We start from the raw sequence: 18,316 nt of genomic DNA, 5'->3' as shown, positions 1-18,316 counted from the left end.
AGCCAGCAAGTCCAAGCCTGTCACCCAGCCTGGCCAAAGAGAAGCTAGCTAGTCAGAAGACCAGGACAAGAGACGATGCTGTGACCTCCTACTCCTGAGCACACTTCCAAGTCCAACACTCAAGGCCACTCTCAGCAGCCCCCAGAGCCATAGCAATACACCTGCTTCTCTCTTTCCAGATTGGGATCTGTGGTCGTACGGGCAGTGGGAAGTCCTCCTTCTCACTTGCCTTCTTCCGCATGGTGGACATGTTCGAAGGTAAGCGAGTAGATGTGCCCACTAGATGGGAGCTCCAGCCCAGCCTCTGGCCAGTTGTCACATAAGGCCCCGTAGTCAATGCCTTCACCTGCACCTCATGGGAACTCATGTCTCAGGCTGAACCCAATCCCAGCACTGCCCTCACCCCTGGTGGCGTTCCACCTATGCCATCACCTCCATGCAGGCCGCATTGTCATTGACGGCATTGACATCGCCAAACTGCCTCTGCACACCCTGCGCTCTCGTCTCTCCATCATCCTGCAGGACCCGGTCCTCTTCAGTGGCACCATCAGGTGAGTCCCACCTGCTCCCCATCCCACCCCAGCTCTGAGCTGGCTCAGCAACCTTGGACTTATAGCTGAAAGAAATGGGGTAAGGGACCCAGAGACCCAGGAACAACACTTTCATGCCCTTCTTCCCATTCAGCCCAAGCAGGCACTGGTGAGACCTTCGTGCCAACTCTTGAACACTGCCCTCTACCACTGCCAGACCCCCCAAGTCACTCATTTCTCACCCATGGCCCCTTCACCACCCTCACCCTCTGAGCAGCCATGAGGACAGCCAGCAGCAGGACTCTACTCCCCTCCTTATGGACTTTCTGTACCCCTCTCCAGATTTAACCTGGACCCAGAAAAGAAATGCTCGGACAGCACACTGTGGGAAGCCCTGGAGATCGCCCAGCTGAAGCCAGTGGTGAAGGCACTGCCAGGAGGCCTGGGTAACCATTTCTGGCACCAAGGAGCCCTGGATGTTGGGGGAGGGAAGCCTTGTACCCAGGTCTTAGCCCAGCTTTAGAGCTTGGAGTCAGCAAGACACCTGAGTGCACTTAGTTCTACCTTTTACCATACAGAGAGGTCACAAGTTATGTAACTGCTCAATTCAGGGTCTGGCCTCTCTTGCAAGACAAGGCAGGGGGTAGGGGAGACAACAGCTGTCACCGTGAGATGGAGATTGCAAGTCTCCAAAAGCACAGTGGGTATCTCCAGGCCTGCTTTGCCCTATCTGCATGCTGAGTTAGTTCTGCCCTGGAGGAGGAGAGAATGCAATAGAAAGTCATAGACCCAGGACACTGGTTGCATCCTGCCGGGAAGACTTTTCCCTTCCAGGCCTCGGCTCAGTCCTGGTGTGTGTACAGCAGCTCTAAGAGCAATGGGATGACTACGCTTTGGCTTCTCCAATGAATCACTCTCCCACACCATGGCCCCCACACATATTGTAGATATTCTTCCCTTCCAAGACATCCAAGAGCCACTCCAGTGCACATCACCCAGGCCGGGGTGGGGGAGGGCGGTTTCTCACTCTAGCCCCTGCAGGTGGCATCCATGTTGTCAGGTGCACAGACATGTGCTTACTGACATACAGCCACATACTCGCCCCAGTCTACACACTTCCCCTAGCCCCTACCCCCAGCTGTCCTATCTGCTTCCCTCACAGTTTAACATGAACTCAGCCCTGCACCCCTCCCCCTCCTGGATGCTTTCAGATGCCATCATCACAGAAGGTGGGGAGAATTTCAGTCAAGGTCAGCGACAGCTGTTCTGCCTGGCTCGGGCCTTTGTGAGGAAGACCAGCATCTTTATTATGGATGAGGCTACAGCTTCCATTGACATGGCTACGGTTGGTTCTGGGCAGAGCTGTGGGGTCTGGGCTGTGGAAATGGTCTCAGTGAGATGTTAGGGATCCAATTACACAAAGTAGACCTAAGGTTCGGGTTGCTCTTCACATCATGTGACACAGAAGCACAGGCAAAAGGCTGGGGGACGCTAGCCCTAGGAAGCATTCAAACGCACACACCCACATAGACTCCACACCAGCACACATAGCACAGACTCCCATCGCATGTGAACACAGAGCTGAGCTCCCAGCAGGCGGAGACTGGGCCACTGAGGGCTAGGTGAACATAGTCAATCCTACAGGGACTTGGGCCAGATAGAAGGAGAACACGGAGCTAGGATTGGGGTCAAATGGGCTCCCAGGTGGGCAGGTGAGCCAATAGCTGCTGCCTCCACCTGACAGGAAAACATTCTTCAGAAGGTGGTGATGACAGCCTTCGCAGACCGCACTGTGGTCACCATCGCGGTAAGGAGCCCATCGGTGGGATGAAAAGGCTGTCAGCCATGTGCTGCTTCTGGGCTGAGCTGGTCTCCTTCATCAAGAAAGGACCCTGGAAGAGTTCAGGGCAAGAATCTAGAGTGTTTTCAGGGAGTTAGGGCAGGATTTGGAGAGTGGGCAGGATCTGCACTTCCCTCAGACCTCCCCCTCTCTTTCTCCAGGTTCCAAGGTTCACCCCTGTCCCAAGTTCCCAAGAGCTAGGCTGGGCACCTTCTCCAGGAAGGGTGGGGGAGGTCTCTGAGTCTGGAAGCTCAGACCTGAGGGCAGAGCTTGGAGGGAGGAGATCTGTATTAATGATAAGGACCTGGGTCACAGCCCCTTCCCACCACAGCAATGGGACATGAGGCCTCTTCCTCCAAACTGCAAGAGGGAGCTCTTAGCAGCTGCCCTGCCCCTTCCCTACCTACCTCCCCTGACCAGCCCCTCCTGCCTGCCCAGCACCGAGTACACACCATCCTGAGTGCAGACTTGGTGATCGTCCTGAAGCGTGGCGCCATCCTGGAGTTTGACAAGCCAGAGAAGCTGCTCAGCCAGAAGGACAGCGTCTTCGCCTCCTTTGTCCGTGCAGACAAGTGACCCAAAAGAGCACAAGGGCTACCCCACACCCTCACCCTGCCCCCCCATCCTGGCCTGGGTTTTTTTAGCTGCAATTTACTTGTAAATAAAGAGATTGATTATTTCTTTTTCTTTCTTCTTCTTTTTGTTTTTGTTGTTGTAAAACTGGGACTTGAACTCAGTACCAGACACTTTGTTCATGGGCTGGCACTCTACCAACTGATCTATGTCTCCAAGCCCTGATTGTTTTCCTATTGGAGACTGTGGCCCTGGTGGACAAGGACTTCGGTGCACTGTGGGTGCGGGGACCAGGCTGTGTCTGACACTTGGCAGTCCTGAAGACACTGCGTGAGCATGAGCAAAAGCATGTTCCTGATTTGTGAAATGAGAGTTCTGTTGATCTGTTTAGGCTACCACAACAAAATACCACAGACTGGGTGATTTTAACAACAGAAATTTATTTCTCACAGGTGTTGGCAGTTTTGGTTACTCCTGAGGCCTTTGTCCATGGCTTGTAGCCATCTCTCTATGTCCTCATGTGGCATTTCCCCTGGTCTTTCAGTGTCTGCCCGTATCCCTCCCTCTCTTCATCTCTCTTTTTCCTCTATCCCTGACTCTTATCCCTTATAAAGACACCAGTAATACTGATATAGACTTCTACGCTTCCTACTTCATTAAGCCTTCTTACCTTCTTGCCAAATACAATTACACTGGGAGCTAGGACTTCGACCTATGAACTTGGGGGAAGACAGTGCAAGCCACCACCAGGGTGATGGCATTTCTCTGGTGACCCCGTCAGATAAAATAACAGCTCTATCCAGTTTGGTCCTCTTCCTTCTCATTTTTATTTTTAAAAAAACATGTTTTATTGTTATTATAAAGGTGATTTACAGAGGGGTTACAGTTACGTGAGTCAAGTCATGCTTTCTGGATAGTGTCACCCCTTCCCTTGCTTACTTTTATTCTTGAATTAAAATTGTGGAGCCTAGTGCTCTGTATCAGCATGAATTCCATTGCAAATGACAGGTAGCTAAATCAAAGTGGCTTCAACAAAAACCTAAACTTATTATGCTTAAACTTATTATGGTATGTGACTTAAGAGACCAGGAGGTCTCAAGCATAGGAGACACTAGGAATATGTCTCCAATTCTGGGTTCCATTTTCCTCCCCTTCTCTGATGGCAGGTGGCCACTAGCAGCTCCAACTTATATCTACTTCAAGGCAACTAAGAGGAAAAAGAGGTGATCTTCCCAATAGTTTCATCAAAAGTCTTGGGAGCTAATCTCAGTGAAGCTGCTTTGGTCTTATTCCCACTCATTGACCAGAGGTCTAGAACACATTAACTGGTCAGGCCTGGACTCCCATCCCCATCTCTCCTGTGCAGGGCATTCAGAAGTGAGAGAAAGCTAGTCCTAGTAGTGTCTGTACCATAAGTTAGCCAAATGGCAGCTGGGAGGTACAGGGGTCTGGATACCAAGGGATCAAAGCAAGTTTGTCCTAACTCTTATCTGCATCAGGAAATGGGAGTGCACACCTGCCTTCAGCCAAGAAACAACAGGTGCTTATTAACTTGCCATTTTATGTCTTTTTTTTTTTTTTGCCAGTCCTGGGCCTTGAACTCAGGGCCTGAGCACAGGTCTTTTTGCTCAAGGCTAGTATTCTACCACTTGAGCCATAGCACCACTTCTGGCTTTTTCTATATATGTGGTGCTGAAGAATCGAACCCAGGGCTTTATGTATACGAGGTGAGCACTTTACCACTAGGCCATATTCCCAGGTCCCCATTTTATGTCTTAAGGCTGCAGCTCTGTTGAATCTGAGAGTCAAAGCTGCATAATGAAAGGAAAACCTGCACATCTGGAGGGGTCTGGCACAGGTGGTTGTGGAAGTGCTATGAGCAGAGGAGCCCAGCAAGGCAGAACTCTACAAGGTCTGGCAGGCTGGGAAAAGTAAGACTTGAGCTGGGTGTGGGTGGGTAGGAATTAGATAGGCAGAGGGTCAGAGAGAAGATCAAGGAAAAGGGCAATAGAAAAGGGTTTCGAGACAGAAAGAAACAGATGTAGTGTTCAGGGGAGGTGAGTATTCGCCAGTGTGGGATAGAGCAGAGTAAGATGTTGAACACCCTGGGGCAGGGACTAGCTGGGTTCCAGGGCCATGCCAGAGCCTGGCCTTCCCGGCTCTGAGATGCCTCTGGTAGGTCAGCAGCTTCCACCACAGTGGGCTTCTAGGAGAAAGAACCCAGGAGGAGCAAAGAAGAGTCTGCCCTTCCCCAAGCCTACCAACCACAGGTGATTGAAGGAAATTGCAGGGCATGACAGGAAGTCTTGTGAGAATGCCCAAGGTCATCCTCACCCAAACCCCTCCATTATATCCTGGTGGTTTACCGGCTTTAACTTGGATTCTCCATAGATGGACCATTACTGCTGACTGTTACTAGAACTGATTCTCACATCTGCCTCTGTTTTATTCACTGTCCTAGTTCTACTATTTGAGCCAGGCAGAATTACTAGACCAGTCGTGCCTCAAACCTTTTGTTTCTGAGATAGGATGTTTGGGGTTTTTTATTTGTTTTTGTTTGTGGGGCTTGAACTCTAGGCCTGGTCAATAACCCAGAGCTCTTTTCCTCAAGGCTAGCGCTCTACCACTTTGATCCACAGCACCATTCCCAGTTTTCTAGTTGTTAATTAAAGATAAGAGTCTCTTTGGCTTTCCTGCCTGGGTTGGCTTTGAAATATCATCCTCAGATCTTAGCCTTGTGAATAGCTAGGATTACAGGCATGCGCCACCAATGCCAGGCCTGAGATAGGATCTTTATACTTTTCCTGGGCTGGCCTTGAACTTTCTGTTCTTATGCCTCTGGCTTCTGAGTATTACAGGTATGAACCATCAAGCCCACATACACATCTTCTTTTGTAATGGCCAACAAAGTACAGTTGCTTCAGAGATTTTTCAAGAAACTGTCTTTCCTTGATCTTTCTTAGCGCAACATGTTTTCCTCCTCTATCTTAGGCACTATACCTCTCTTAATACAAAGATGATACGCTTTGTGGCAGGGTTCACTCATGATACAAGTAGGTATAGGAAAGAGGAAAGAAAACTCAGTATCAAAGTTCCCACTCAATATTAAAATGCCCCCATGTGGCCCACAACCACAATCCTATCTCATTCTAGCCCCTTGCCTCAAACCCCTACTCCAGCAAATGATCATTTAAGGGCAAGAGTTTCCTATCTAAGGATGTAAACTCAGTAGTGGATGGAGCCATTGGACATCCCACAACCCACAGGGCAATCCCAGGCTGATGCCTGCAATGGAAACACCATCTCTGTGCAGGTGAACAGCCAGGAGCCGCCAGTGTCTAAACTCTCTGAAATAGCCACCCACAGGCTACTGTGTGAATATTATAAAGTAGGTGTCGGGTAGCTCAAACCTTCTTTAAAATGGGGGAGAGAGCTGGGCTTATCATTATTAAATCACCTCTACCAAGGTGTGTGTGTGTGTGTGTGTGTGTGTGTGTGTGTGTGCGTACTCCTTTATATTTATTTAGTGTGCATCACCATGGTAACCTAGTACTTTCATTTTTTGGCCATTTAGCCAAGCAGTTTATGAATACAATACATCTTGATCAATGTCACCCCTTTCAATATTCTCACCCAACCTTCCCCTACCCATCCCTTCCCTCAATCTTATTTTTGTAAGATATACATTAGATTCTTAACTGCATTCCACACACACCCCTTTCTTCTCTTCATTGGTCTACCCTTTTCCCTTGACCCCACTCTACCCCTTTCCAGTACCACTTCCTTGTGTTTTAGCTTGCTGAGCTTTGATTTTTTTTTTTTTGCCTTTCTAAGGAATTGCACCATTTGAGCACTCCCCAAGGTGCGTGCGTGTGTGTGTGTGTGTGTGTGTTAAACAGACAGGGATTCCGTGCTTTCAGGAAATTCCCAAAGGATCTGAGACTAAGATATAAAAGTCTGAGTGTCTCCCAAAGAGAAGATGCTGTCAGTTAAGTCCCGGGGTCACCGAAGCTCCCCCAGCCGGGGGTTGGTGATGCCACCTCTGTCTTTCGCCTGGGAACCTCGGGCTGCATTAGAGGCGCTCATGACCCAACCGCGGACAGGGAAAGTGGCCGAGGGGAGCCGGGACGACGGTGACTGCGGTTCCAGAATAGGAGAAAGGTCACGGCTCCCTGGCTGCGCCCTAGTTTCGTAGTCGGAGCCGAAGGAACCTCTTTTAGGCCATCCGGATTGGACAACCCCCAGGGTCTGGAGGCGGGGGCGGGGCGGGGCGGGGGAGGGAGGAGGTGAGCGTGGAGGGGCGGGAGAGCAGAGCCGGGACAGGGAGAGAGCGGGAAGTGGGAAGAGCTGGGGGGCGAGGGAGGGGGAGGGGGCGAGGGAGGGGGAGCGCGGCGAGGGGCGGGGCTTGCGCCTGGGCCCGCCCCCTCTCCCTCTACTGAGCAGGTCGGGCTCCCCCTGGCGGCGCGGAGTTCCCGCTCCGCTCCTCGGGCGCCTACCCCCGCCCGGGTCTCCTGCCCCCACCTTGCACAGGTCGGAATCTGCGGACCGACCGACGGACCGACAGACAGGCGGGGAAAACAGCCGGGCGGCGAGCACGCGGGCGGGAGGGGCAGGGAGGCGACGGCCGTGGCTTGAGGAGCAGGAGCAGGTGCGGCGGCGGCGACGAGCGGCGGGCGGGGCCGGGACGCGCGGCGGGGGCCGCGGCGCCGGCGTGCGGGCGGCGGGGCAGCCGGGGAGGCCACGACTGGGGCGAGCTGGGCCAGGTCGGCGGGGGGCGAGGGGATCCGGAGTGGAGCGGCGTGGGGTGGTGGTGACTCTGGAGGGCGCAGGATCCCAAGGAGACCGAGAGGACAAGAGCTGGAGGCGGCTCCGGAGGGCGGCCGGGGCGCCGGGGGAGAGAGGCGGGCTGGGGAGTGGGCGGCATACCTGGAGCAGAGGCTGGGGGCATGACCGGGTCACCAAGCTCGCGGGAGATGGACACCCAAGTGGGTGAGGCGGGAGGAGCGTGGGGGTTGTGTGAGTCTGGGTAGCTGGTGAGATCCGGAGGTGTTAAGTTCTCTGAGAAGGTGGACTGAGAAGAAAGGCTGGGCGGGGAGACCCAGCAGTCGTGGCCGGCCGGTGGAGGATCGCTCAGCAGGATAGCCAGGGGGAGACTCCGCAGGGGGCTCACGAGGCAATGGGCAGGTGGGTTGAGGTGTGAGATTGGGGTAAAGTGAAGCGGGACCCGGGTGGAGCTGCGCAAGCTCAGGCCGGGGGCATCCCAGGAGTAAAGTGGTTCCAAAGTAAGACGGTCCGTGGGGAGGGGGTGTGTGAAGAAGACCCCAGGGTGTTGCACTAAGCCAGGTCAGGGCAGTGCCCCCCGCCACATGGGGGAGGCCCTTCCCCGGGGTCGCTGGAGCCATGCTGTCCCGCAAGGGCATCATCCCCGAGGAGTATGTGCTGACCAGGCTGGCAGAGGACCCTACGGAGCCCAGGTACCGGGCCCGGGAGCGGAGGGCCCGCTTTGTGTCCAAGAAAGGCAACTGCAACGTGGCACACAAAAATATCCGGGAGCAGGGCCGCTTCCTGCAGGACGTGTTCACTACGCTGGTGGATCTCAAGTGGCCACACACGCTGCTCATCTTCACCATGTCCTTCCTGTGCAGCTGGCTCCTCTTCGCCATGGTCTGGTGGCTCATCGCCTTCGCCCATGGTGACCTGGCCCCCGGCGAAGGCAGCATGGTGCCTTGCGTCACCAGCATCCATTCTTTCTCATCCGCCTTCCTCTTCTCCATCGAGGTCCAGGTAACCATTGGTTTTGGTGGGCGCATGGTGACTGAGGAGTGCCCAGTGGCCATCCTGATCCTCATCGTGCAGAACATCGTGGGGCTCATGATCAACGCCATCATGCTGGGCTGCATCTTCATGAAGACTGCACAGGCGCACCGTCGAGCAGAGACCCTCATCTTCAGCAAGCATGCGGTCATCACCCTGCGCAACGGCCGCCTCTGCTTCATGCTGCGAGTGGGGGACCTCCGAAAGAGCATGATCATCAGCGCCACCATCCACATGCAGGTGGTCCGCAAGACCACGAGCCCCGAGGGCGAGGTGGTGCCCCTTCACCAAGTGGACATCCCCATGGAGAACGGTGTAGGGGGTAACAGCATCTTCCTGGTGGCCCCACTCATCATCTACCACGTCATTGACTCCAACAGCCCGCTCTACGACCTGGCACCTAGTGACCTGCACCACCATCAGGACCTGGAGATCATTGTCATCCTGGAAGGTGTGGTGGAAACCACAGGCATCACCACCCAGGCCCGCACCTCCTACTTAGCCGATGAGATCCTATGGGGCCAGCGCTTTGTCCCCATCGTAGCCGAGGAGGATGGACGCTATTCTGTGGACTACTCCAAGTTTGGCAACACTATAAAAGTGCCCACGCCTCTCTGTACAGCTCGCCAGCTTGATGAGGACCGCAGCCTGCTGGATGCCCTGACTCTCGCCTCAACTCGTGGACCCCTGCGCAAGCGCAGTGTGGCTGTGGCCAAAACCAAACCCAAGTTTAGCATCTCTCCAGACTCCTTATCCTGAGACATGGTCCCTCAGGCCCAGCACACATGCATGTGTGCACAGAGGCAGTGTGATTAGGTATGTAGAGCGGATGTGGTGTGGGTCCCTGAGCCATGTAGAGGCCTGCTGTAAGGTTGGATCTTCCTCAACTCAGCCACTAAACTGCTGCGTGCCCAGGGGTGTGACAAGGCACTTGTCACTACCCTATTTCTGGCCTCAGCAGCCTGCACTGGGTTATTTTTGTCCCTGCTCCTCCCAATCCCAGCTCAGGACTAGCTTACCCCTCTCTCCCTGCCCAGGGCTGAGGAGACTGTAAGGAAGAGGTCCTGGGCCCTATAGCTGCTTCCCCAACCAGGCCTGACCTCTATGACATGCCTGCGACAAGTAGGTGGGTGGCTGGGGAGAAACAATACCTAGGTTTAGAGGACTGCTAGCCTGTTTCTGTGGTTCCAAGAAACACCTGTCCCTGAAGTAGTGATGGGCTAGGAGGGGTGAGCCTGGCCAGCTAGGGAGGGCTGTGGGTTAGAGAGCACCTTCGACGAATAGCACTACAGATATGGGGCCTCCTCCACTAGTAGGGACAGGCCAGATTTGCAGGGTTCCCTGCACAGCACAGATTCCAGGCCCAGAGGAGTAGGAAGCAAGCAGAGCCATGAGGAGGCTTTCCTGATCCCTGCTTAGGCCTAGGGAGCAGGAGATAGGCCAGAGCCTCAGCCCTTCATTCCAATCACCAAACTTCTGCAGAGAAGGTGCCCAGGCCAGGGCAACTGCTCCCTCCTACCCTGTCTCCATCCTGGGAGGCCTGGATGTGCTGGGGAAACTGGCATAACATGCAGAAAGATGCTACCATGGCCCAGGCTCTCCACTGGTAGCTGCTACTCATTGTCCAGAGGGTGATGTGGGTGGGGGTGGGGTACCTCTGGGCTGTTAGAAAAGGTGTTGGGAAGTTCAGGATGGTAGGATTGAGGAAGGTCCCTGAGGTGAAGAGGCCCTGGGTTCTGTCTGGACTTCCAGAGAAATATTGTATCTATGCCATTGCCCAGAATTCTGCTTCCCATTGTCAATAAAGCCTCCCATTCAGGACCTGAAATTGGGGCTGTTGTTGCTGGGGAAGCAGTAAGTGTGTTGGGGGAAATGGGAGGGCAGGGTTAGGACCTGCCATCCCTCATTCAAAAGGTACCATGCCCTAGCAGAAAGGCCAGAAAAGGGACCTGGAGCTGGACCATCTTCCTCTAGCTCAGGGAGCATTTCCCCTCTACCTGAGAACCCACACCACCAGCCTCTCTAGCGATCTCAACCTTTGGACATTCACTATGCTTTGGATCCCTGGACCCTGCTTTCCTCCCAGGGATCTGCTGGGAGGCTGAGGTACCCAGAGAGAGGGCCAGGGACATCAGACATTAAGGGGAGCTCTTCAGCCAGCTGCCTTGGATTCAAATGCTGACTTTAGCTATATGACTATGCTCAAGTAATTTAACCTCTCTGTGTCTCAGTTCCCTCATCTATGCTAATTGCCCCTACCTCATAGAATTGTTGTGGGAACAGATAGAAGCACATGTAAATTGCTGAGTGCCTGGTCTATGATAAGTGCTCAATAAATGTTAACTGTTGCGATTGCTGCTGAATAGCGCTGTGGTGAGAAGAACCAAGGAAACATTAAGAGAGAAAGTGCTTTTGCACATACTCGAGCGATGCATTTCTTTGCCTGGTCTTACTTTCTACATTGTGCTCATCCCAGCTCCATGTAGGACTACAGAGACTGTTGCCATACCTACTAAGTAGTCTCCTTGTCTCTACCTCCCCCTATGCAATCCATCTGCCATGTAGCTACCTAAGTATGCCTTGAACAGTAGTGATCATTCCCTCCCATGCGAAATACCTCCATAGTTCCCCCATCACCTTACAGGTTTACACTGGACTTCTTAGCCATTTTGGGGCCTTGACTGCCTTTCCCGCCTGACAGCTGTCTTGCCAGAATCCTATGCGCTCACCTGCTTCCATCTACTTCCCTAATTCATCTTTTCACATAACGTTGAGCTTCTCACTTAATAGCCTTTGCTTATGTGACTCCCTTTTCCTGTTAGACTGTTCAGGCCTTATCAGTATTGAAATCTTATTACCCAAACCAATGGTACTCCTTGAAGCCTTCCCTCCTCTGCACTGAGGCCATTCTCATTTTTCTGTGCCTGTTCATCTGTCTCTCCAACCCCATGGCTCTTTCAGGTTAAGAACTGTGTCTGACTCAGCACTATGCTATGCCTGCACCAATAGGTGCTGAGTGAATGAATGAATGATGGAGGTGCGATGGATGGATGGGTGGATGGATGGATGGATTGTGTATGGGACTGCAAGCCATGCCCACTGCTGCAGTGAGGCTTGTAGCTAGGACTTTGGTCTGAACAGTAAGGTTCTGTTCCAGGCTGATCCAGAGACATGCCTGAGTAATTTGGTGCTGCTCTCTCCCCACACCTTCCTTGCACAGGTTTAAAGGGAGAATTGTTAAAAAAAAAAAAAAAATCTATTCAGAGTCCATGTATGGTTTGGAGAAGAGGAGGACTGAATCCTGGATCACCAGCCATGCCATTCCTAAAACCCAAGGAAGGAGTCAGAGTCACTAATAATAAGATTCCCAGTGGCAATATCCTTGGGCTCCCTTCTAGAAGAACCTTCCTCCACGTCCTTAGGTGACTGCTGAGTGCCTGAAGCTAGTAGAACTTAGGACCTACTGCCACCTGCTGGCCACAGAGAAGATGTACATGATCCCTGAAATGGGCTGCTAGATGGAAATACTCTAAGGGGTATCCCTCACCTTACTGGGTAGAGGCATGGGAAAATTCCAGGCATTGAGGGCAAGACTATGCTCAAGAGGGAAAGTGTGACAGGAAAATAAACCCATTGCCAGGCAACAGTGGCTTATGCCTGTAATCCTAGCTACTCAGGAGGCTATGATCTAAAGATCACGGTTTGAAGCCAACCCAGCCAGGAAAGGTTCTTATCTCCAATTATCCACCAAAAACCAGAAGTGGAGCTGTGGCTCCAAGTGGTAGAGTACTAGCCTTGAGCACAAAAGCTGAAGGATAGCACCCAGGCCCTGAATTCAAGCCTCATGATAGGGGGAGGGAGGGAGGGAGGGAGGGAGAGAGGGAGGGAACAAAAAGCCAAAACCTTCCCTGACATTCCATCCTCAAAACTGACTGCAGGCTCAACTGTGCTAAGTGACAGCCTAGATTATGTCCAAATCACCCACGCAATCAGAGGGACCTCACTGACACTTTCCCTGCCCCATGTGCATCGTGAACGCTGCATCCTCTCCTGGTAGGACTGGGATCTCCTCTGCCTTCCAGGCTGCTCTGCCCCCATCCAGTGAGTGGCAATGCAGCCTTACAGAGCACACCTGCCACCACTGCCAACTCACATCAGTGGTGTGCCATATCCTAGATAGTAGCCCTGTGTTCCACACGTGAAAGAAGCCAGCCTACTCTCTTCTTGTTCTGGAACTGTTTGCTAGTTTGGAAAAACCAGCCCACTAGCCACACTGGAAACTCATCCAGGCCTGACATCTGTGGATTTGGTGTCTTCAGCCAGTCTCACCACAACACCTATCTGTGCTCATTCTGCTGGAGATGACTCATCTGATTCTATAGACCCACCCTCTCCCCACAGAGTGCATCCTTCTAGCTCTTCCCTTCACCTCAGCGCTTCTCTAACATCTTTACTCGGGTAGAATATACCTAAGGGTTGCTGTCCCTGGAGTGACAAGCCTCTCTGGTCTCCCAGGTTCAGGTATCGATACTTTAGGTATTATGTACATGACTTTGGGGAACAAAAGACAAATTCTCCACATCAGGGTCATATTGTCTGAAGAACTAGATTTAATCTAGCTTGAAAGAAGCTGGGAGAAAGGAAGAATAATGGGACTAGATGTCAAAACAGGAAGTAGATTTGGTTGTACTAGAATCCAGTTTACCAACGCCCTCTCAAGCAGGTCCATTTGTCAAAGTCATTCAATATTCTCAGGTATCCTAGTTCTATTGTAATCCATTTGCCCATTCTAGTTCTGTTCTGGGCAGGCCAGCTCTGGAGTAATAAGGGGAAACCAGCTATACCAGTCAATCTAGATCCTATGATATGAACGCCCCATCCTTCCTTTTCCTTGACCTTGATTCAACTAAGTAAAGCATAAAATACAAAGTGCATCTCCACAACAACCTTAGCCCTCTACTGGGAGGAGCAACAGGACAACAGGACAGGCACCACCTAGCAGTTTTCTTCAACTCCAACATTCAAGTTAATCCTTTGATGTAGTCCCATAACCTACCTGTCACGACTCAATCTCATTTGCAACACAAACATATTCCAAATTCCTCCATCAGCACCCCAGCTGAAACAAACCAGACTTTAGGTAGTCCTGTCTTTACTTCATTTGGCTAATTCTGGTTTTTGTTTTTATATTCATAATCACATTGGGGAAGGGTAGAGTAACCCAAATAGGAGAAAATGTAATACAATCTGCTGAATATTTTTTTAATTTTATTGTCAAGATGCTATACACAGGGGTTACAGTTACATATGTAAGGAAGTGAGTACATTTCTTTTTCTTTTTCATATTTATTGTCAACGTGATGTACAGAGAGGTTACAGTTTCATACGTTAGGCCTTGGGAACATTTCTTTTTTTTTTTTTTTTTTTTTTTTTTTTGGGCCAGTCGTGGGCCTTGGACTCAGGGCCTGAGCACTGTCCCTGGCTTCTTCCCGCTCAAGGCTAGCACTCTGCCACTTGAGCCACAGCGCCGCTTCTGGCCGTTTTCTGTATATGTGGTGCTGGGATCGAACCTAGGGCCTCGTGTATCCGAGGCAGGCACTCTTGCCACTAGGCTATATCCCCAGCCCCGGGAACATTTCTTGTACTGGTTGTTACCTCCTCCCTCATTCCCCCTGCCCCCTCTCCCTTTCTCTCTCCCCCATGAGTTGTTCATTTGGTTTACACCAAATGGTTTTGCAAGTATTGCTTTTGAAGTCATTTGTCTTTTTACCCTTTGTCTCTCAATTTTGGTATTCCCTTTCATTTCCCTAGTTCTAATGCCAGTATATACCATATCCAGAGTACTCAGATGAGATACAGTGATAGTGCAGGTACAACAACAGGAAGGGGATAGAAGAGGATCATTAACAATAGAAACTACGGTTTCACATGGCATGTTGAAAGTGAGTACAAGAGTGATATAACATTTCTTGTCAAACTTGTTACCCAGTCCCTCATCTTTCTTCCACTTCCCCTCCGCTGTTGTGCCAAGTCGCAAGACCACCACCAAGAAGACCACCAAGACTCAGACATTCCGAAATGCAAAAGCAAGGCAAGGCTTTATTCAAGCAAGCTGCAACTCGGGCCTCGTCCTACCCACCAACACAGTGGAGGTTAGGAGGGAGCCCCGAGCTGTGATTACACAGGGCTTATAAAGGCAAAAAACAAAGTTACAACAATCAGGTGTTCAAGCAAGCAAGATTAGGACACAGGTACAAATCTGATTGGCTCAGGGCTCGAGGCATTCTGGGGGCAGTCAGAGTTAAGCATTCCCAGAGGTTAGAGTTCTAGACCGACTAGGCCCTAATAAGCTTGTCCTGGGTTTGCTCACAGGGCCTGCTTATCTCAGGTTCGCGTGGTAAAGTGGGGTTCGTGTGGTAAAGTGGGGCCTGACTTCAAAGTCTGGCACTTCATCCACCACCCCCTTATTTGTGTTTTTGTTGTTTTCTTTGAAATGTTCCTAGGTCTCTGCCTTCTGACTGGAGTATGGCAGCTTCCCCAGTACCCTCCAGCAGTAGAGGAGAGCTCCAGGTGGCCCCAGATGCCTCTGCACACCCCCCAAGCTCAGGTCACATGCAGAACCAGCAGTCACGTGGGGGAGGGGCTTCCCAGAGCGCCTTTACTCAGGCTTAGAAATGATGCTTGTGGCAAATGAGAGATTCCTCAGGAATTGTATGTGTGTGCCACAGACTTTCATTTGTGGCAGGTTTGCACAGAGGAGGCAGCTGGGTGTCACCAGGCTGCTGCTGGGAACCAGGGCGGCTGGATCTGCTGGATATTTTGACTCCTTTTTCTTCAATTCCTGTTTCTCTATTCTTGAAAGTATCTGCCCCAAGGAAGGCAGCTTAAACAGTGTGCTCTTAAGCAGGTTGTTTGAGTCCTTAGGAAAAGTCATCCAGTTACTCATTCTGTGAGATACTATGTGGCTTCTATTGTGTCTCCATACAAGAACCACCACAGTCCATCCTGAAGAAGCCACAAATGAATGCGCCATGTCCCCCTTACCACTCTTCCATAGAATTATTCAGTCTCTCTCATATCACTATAGATCTTCTTGGAAGCAGCCTGCAGATGGGAGTCAGAAGTGGAAGACAGTTACTTTGTACAAAAATCAATTCAAAATGTATCAGAGAGCTTCCTAAAGGAAAATACAGAGAAGACACTTGAAGCATATTCATGTAGGAAAGCAGTCATTAAAATTTTTTTAAATCACATTAAAAGCCAGGCACCAGTGGCTCATGCTTGTAATCCTAGCTACTCAGGAGGCTGAGATCTGAGGATCGGGGTTCAAAGCCAGTATTGGCAGAAAAGTCTGTGGGACTCTAATCTCTAATTAACCATATAAAGCTAGAAATGGAGCTGTGGCTCAAGTGGTAGAGCACTAGCCTTGCCCACAAAAGTTCAGATAGTGCCCAGATTTCAAGCCCCAGGACCAGAAAAAAGAAAAGCAATTAAGGTAGGAAACTCCTCCCTTTCTCCACTGTGTTTTTTTTTAATCTATGAGAACAGTAATGCAGCCCACACATAGTACAAAGCATTGGCCTATTCTAGTAAAGAGAGACTCAATTCACAGTGACTTTTGTGTCAAGTGGACAGACAGAGGGAGATTTACAAGACATCTCCCAGAGTCACAAAGCAGCACATGACAATAAAATGAAGAAGTTCTTCCTCAATATAACACAGGAAAAACACACACCACACTACAACACCCCCTAACATCAATCCTCAGACCTGTCCCATACCATCTGTAGACTATAATCATGAATTCTTGGAGGCAAGTTCAAGACAAAGGGATATGCTTTGTTTCAAAGCTTCTTATCTTTCCCAACAGAAAAATGCATAAAAATACACAGCTAATACAGAGAAAAGTAGGGATCAATACTTTGTAGTTCCAGGAGTATGCCTTCACAGATTCTGGAGAGAAATAGAAGAATATTAAGAAAAAAATCAGCAAGGGCCAAAGCGCCCACACAAATACTGCTAGCATCCACTGGTTTGTGCCAGGTGCCTCTGCCACATGTCTCTACATTGCCATCCCTACTACATACATTGGAGTATCCTGTCACATGTCAGAGTATTTAGCACATGTTACAAATACAGTACAGGGGGGCTGGAAATACCGCCTAGTGGCAAGAGTGCTTGCCTCGTATACATGAAGCCCTGTGTTCGACTCCCCAGCACCACATATATAGAAAATGGCCAGAAGTGGTGCTGTGGCTCAAATATATATATATATAATATTATTATATTTATTATATATTATTATATATAATTATATAATATTATAATTATAATATAAATATATAAATATATTTATAAATATAAACATATTATAAATGTAATATAATTATGTAATAATATATAATATTATTATATTACTATATATTATTATATTATATATAAATTATATATATATATATACAGTGCAGGACCACACACATCTATAATCCCAGAAGGAAGAGGCTGAAAAATCATGACTCTCAGGCCATGCTGAGCTACAAACTTGTCTCAAAGCAAAGATGGAGGTCTCTCCCTTTGAGCACCCAGAAAGCTTGTCTACTTGCCTGCCTGTCAATTGTGTATCTGCTTGCTTGTTTACTCAATAAACTCTGCCAACCTTTCTTACCTGCTCAAGAAGATGCATTTGGTCAGCTGGTCTGTTCAAGACCCCCTGAGTAACAATTCTAGTCCCCTGTGCGGCCCCATTTCCACTCCAACAAGATGAAAGAAACTATTATGAACCAAAAAAAACCTTACCAAACTGCAGGCACAAGTGCACATTAGTGGGAAAGGAACTGTTTATAGAAAGAAGGTGGTTCAGATGACAAAAAAAACTTCAGTTTTCCTTAAAGAAGTTAAGAGTATTGAGGAGGTAAATATGTTTACAAGCCAAGGAACATGATCCACTTTAACAACCCTGAAGTTCAGGCATCTTTGGCAGCAAATACTTTCACCATTACAGGCCATGCTGAGACAAAGAAGCTGACAGAAATGCTTCCCAGCATCTTGAACTAGCTTGATGCAGATAGTCTGACTAGTCTAAGGAGACTGACTGAAGCTCTGCCCAAACAATCTGTGGATGGAAAAGTACCACTTGCTACTGGAGAGGATGATGATGATGAAGTTCCAGATCTTGTGGAGAATTTTGATGAGGCTTCTAAGAATGAGGCAAACTGAATTGAGTCAACTTCTGAAGAAGATAGAATTTGAAGTTACAGGAGCTGCTATTCTATATTATGACTGCTTTTTAAAATTCTTTTGTTTATGACCTGATAAAATCTAGATCTCTTAATATTTTTAAGCCCAAGCTCCTTGGACACTGCAACTCTTTTCAGTTTTTGCTGATACATAATTCATTCTTTGCAGCTAATGAAGCTGATAAAGCCTGGGAATGAAGGTTGAAACAAAGGTTAGTAAAATTGTTTGCTTAGTTAAAAAAAAAAAAAGAAGAAGAAGAAGAAGATGCATTTGATCAACTAGATCATTTCCCCCAAAGACCAGAGCTGGGACCAAGGTACCA

General features: G+C 49.8%; 2 protein-coding genes and 1 pseudogene across 5 annotated transcripts in view; all 3 read left to right on the top strand.

The window, feature by feature from the left end:
- Positions 1-2,993, top strand: part of Abcc8 (ATP binding cassette subfamily C member 8) — a 73,715-nt gene extending 70,722 nt beyond the window's left edge. The window contains exons 34-39 of the mRNA XM_048360211.1: positions 180-258; positions 443-551; positions 873-976; positions 1,742-1,875; positions 2,275-2,337; positions 2,809-2,993. Of these exons, the coding sequence (XP_048216168.1) occupies positions 180-258; positions 443-551; positions 873-976; positions 1,742-1,875; positions 2,275-2,337; positions 2,809-2,946 (627 nt within the window). The 3' untranslated portion in view covers positions 2,947-2,993. The remainder of the gene's footprint in view (positions 1-179; positions 259-442; positions 552-872; positions 977-1,741; positions 1,876-2,274; positions 2,338-2,808) is intronic.
- Kcnj11 (potassium inwardly rectifying channel subfamily J member 11) overlaps positions 1-11,120 on the top strand; it is a 29,542-nt gene extending 18,422 nt beyond the window's left edge. Inside the window, exons 1-3 of one of the 4 annotated variants that reach the window (XM_048360209.1) lie at positions 6,806-6,821; positions 7,101-7,104; positions 8,259-11,120. In XM_048360209.1, the coding sequence (XP_048216166.1) occupies positions 8,344-9,516 (1,173 nt within the window). In that variant the 5' untranslated portion in view covers positions 6,806-6,821; positions 7,101-7,104; positions 8,259-8,343 and the 3' untranslated portion in view covers positions 9,517-11,120. Of the gene's footprint in view, positions 1-6,410; positions 6,452-6,805; positions 6,826-7,100; positions 7,105-8,255 lie in introns of those variants that run through there. The other 3 variants (XM_048360210.1, XM_048360206.1, XM_048360208.1) reach the window with 3 other exon arrangements.
- Positions 11,121-17,481: 6,361 nt separating this feature from the next.
- Positions 17,482-18,096, top strand: LOC125361669 (annotated as a pseudogene).
- The last annotated feature ends 220 nt before the right edge of the window (positions 18,097-18,316 follow it).

This window comes from Perognathus longimembris, chromosome 13 (genome assembly GCF_023159225.1).
Source record: "Perognathus longimembris pacificus isolate PPM17 chromosome 13, ASM2315922v1, whole genome shotgun sequence".
NCBI classification, from domain to species: Eukaryota; Metazoa; Chordata; class Mammalia; order Rodentia; family Heteromyidae; genus Perognathus; species Perognathus longimembris.
Note: the sequence above shows the minus strand (reverse complement) of the source record. Positions and strands in the feature narration are given on the sequence as shown.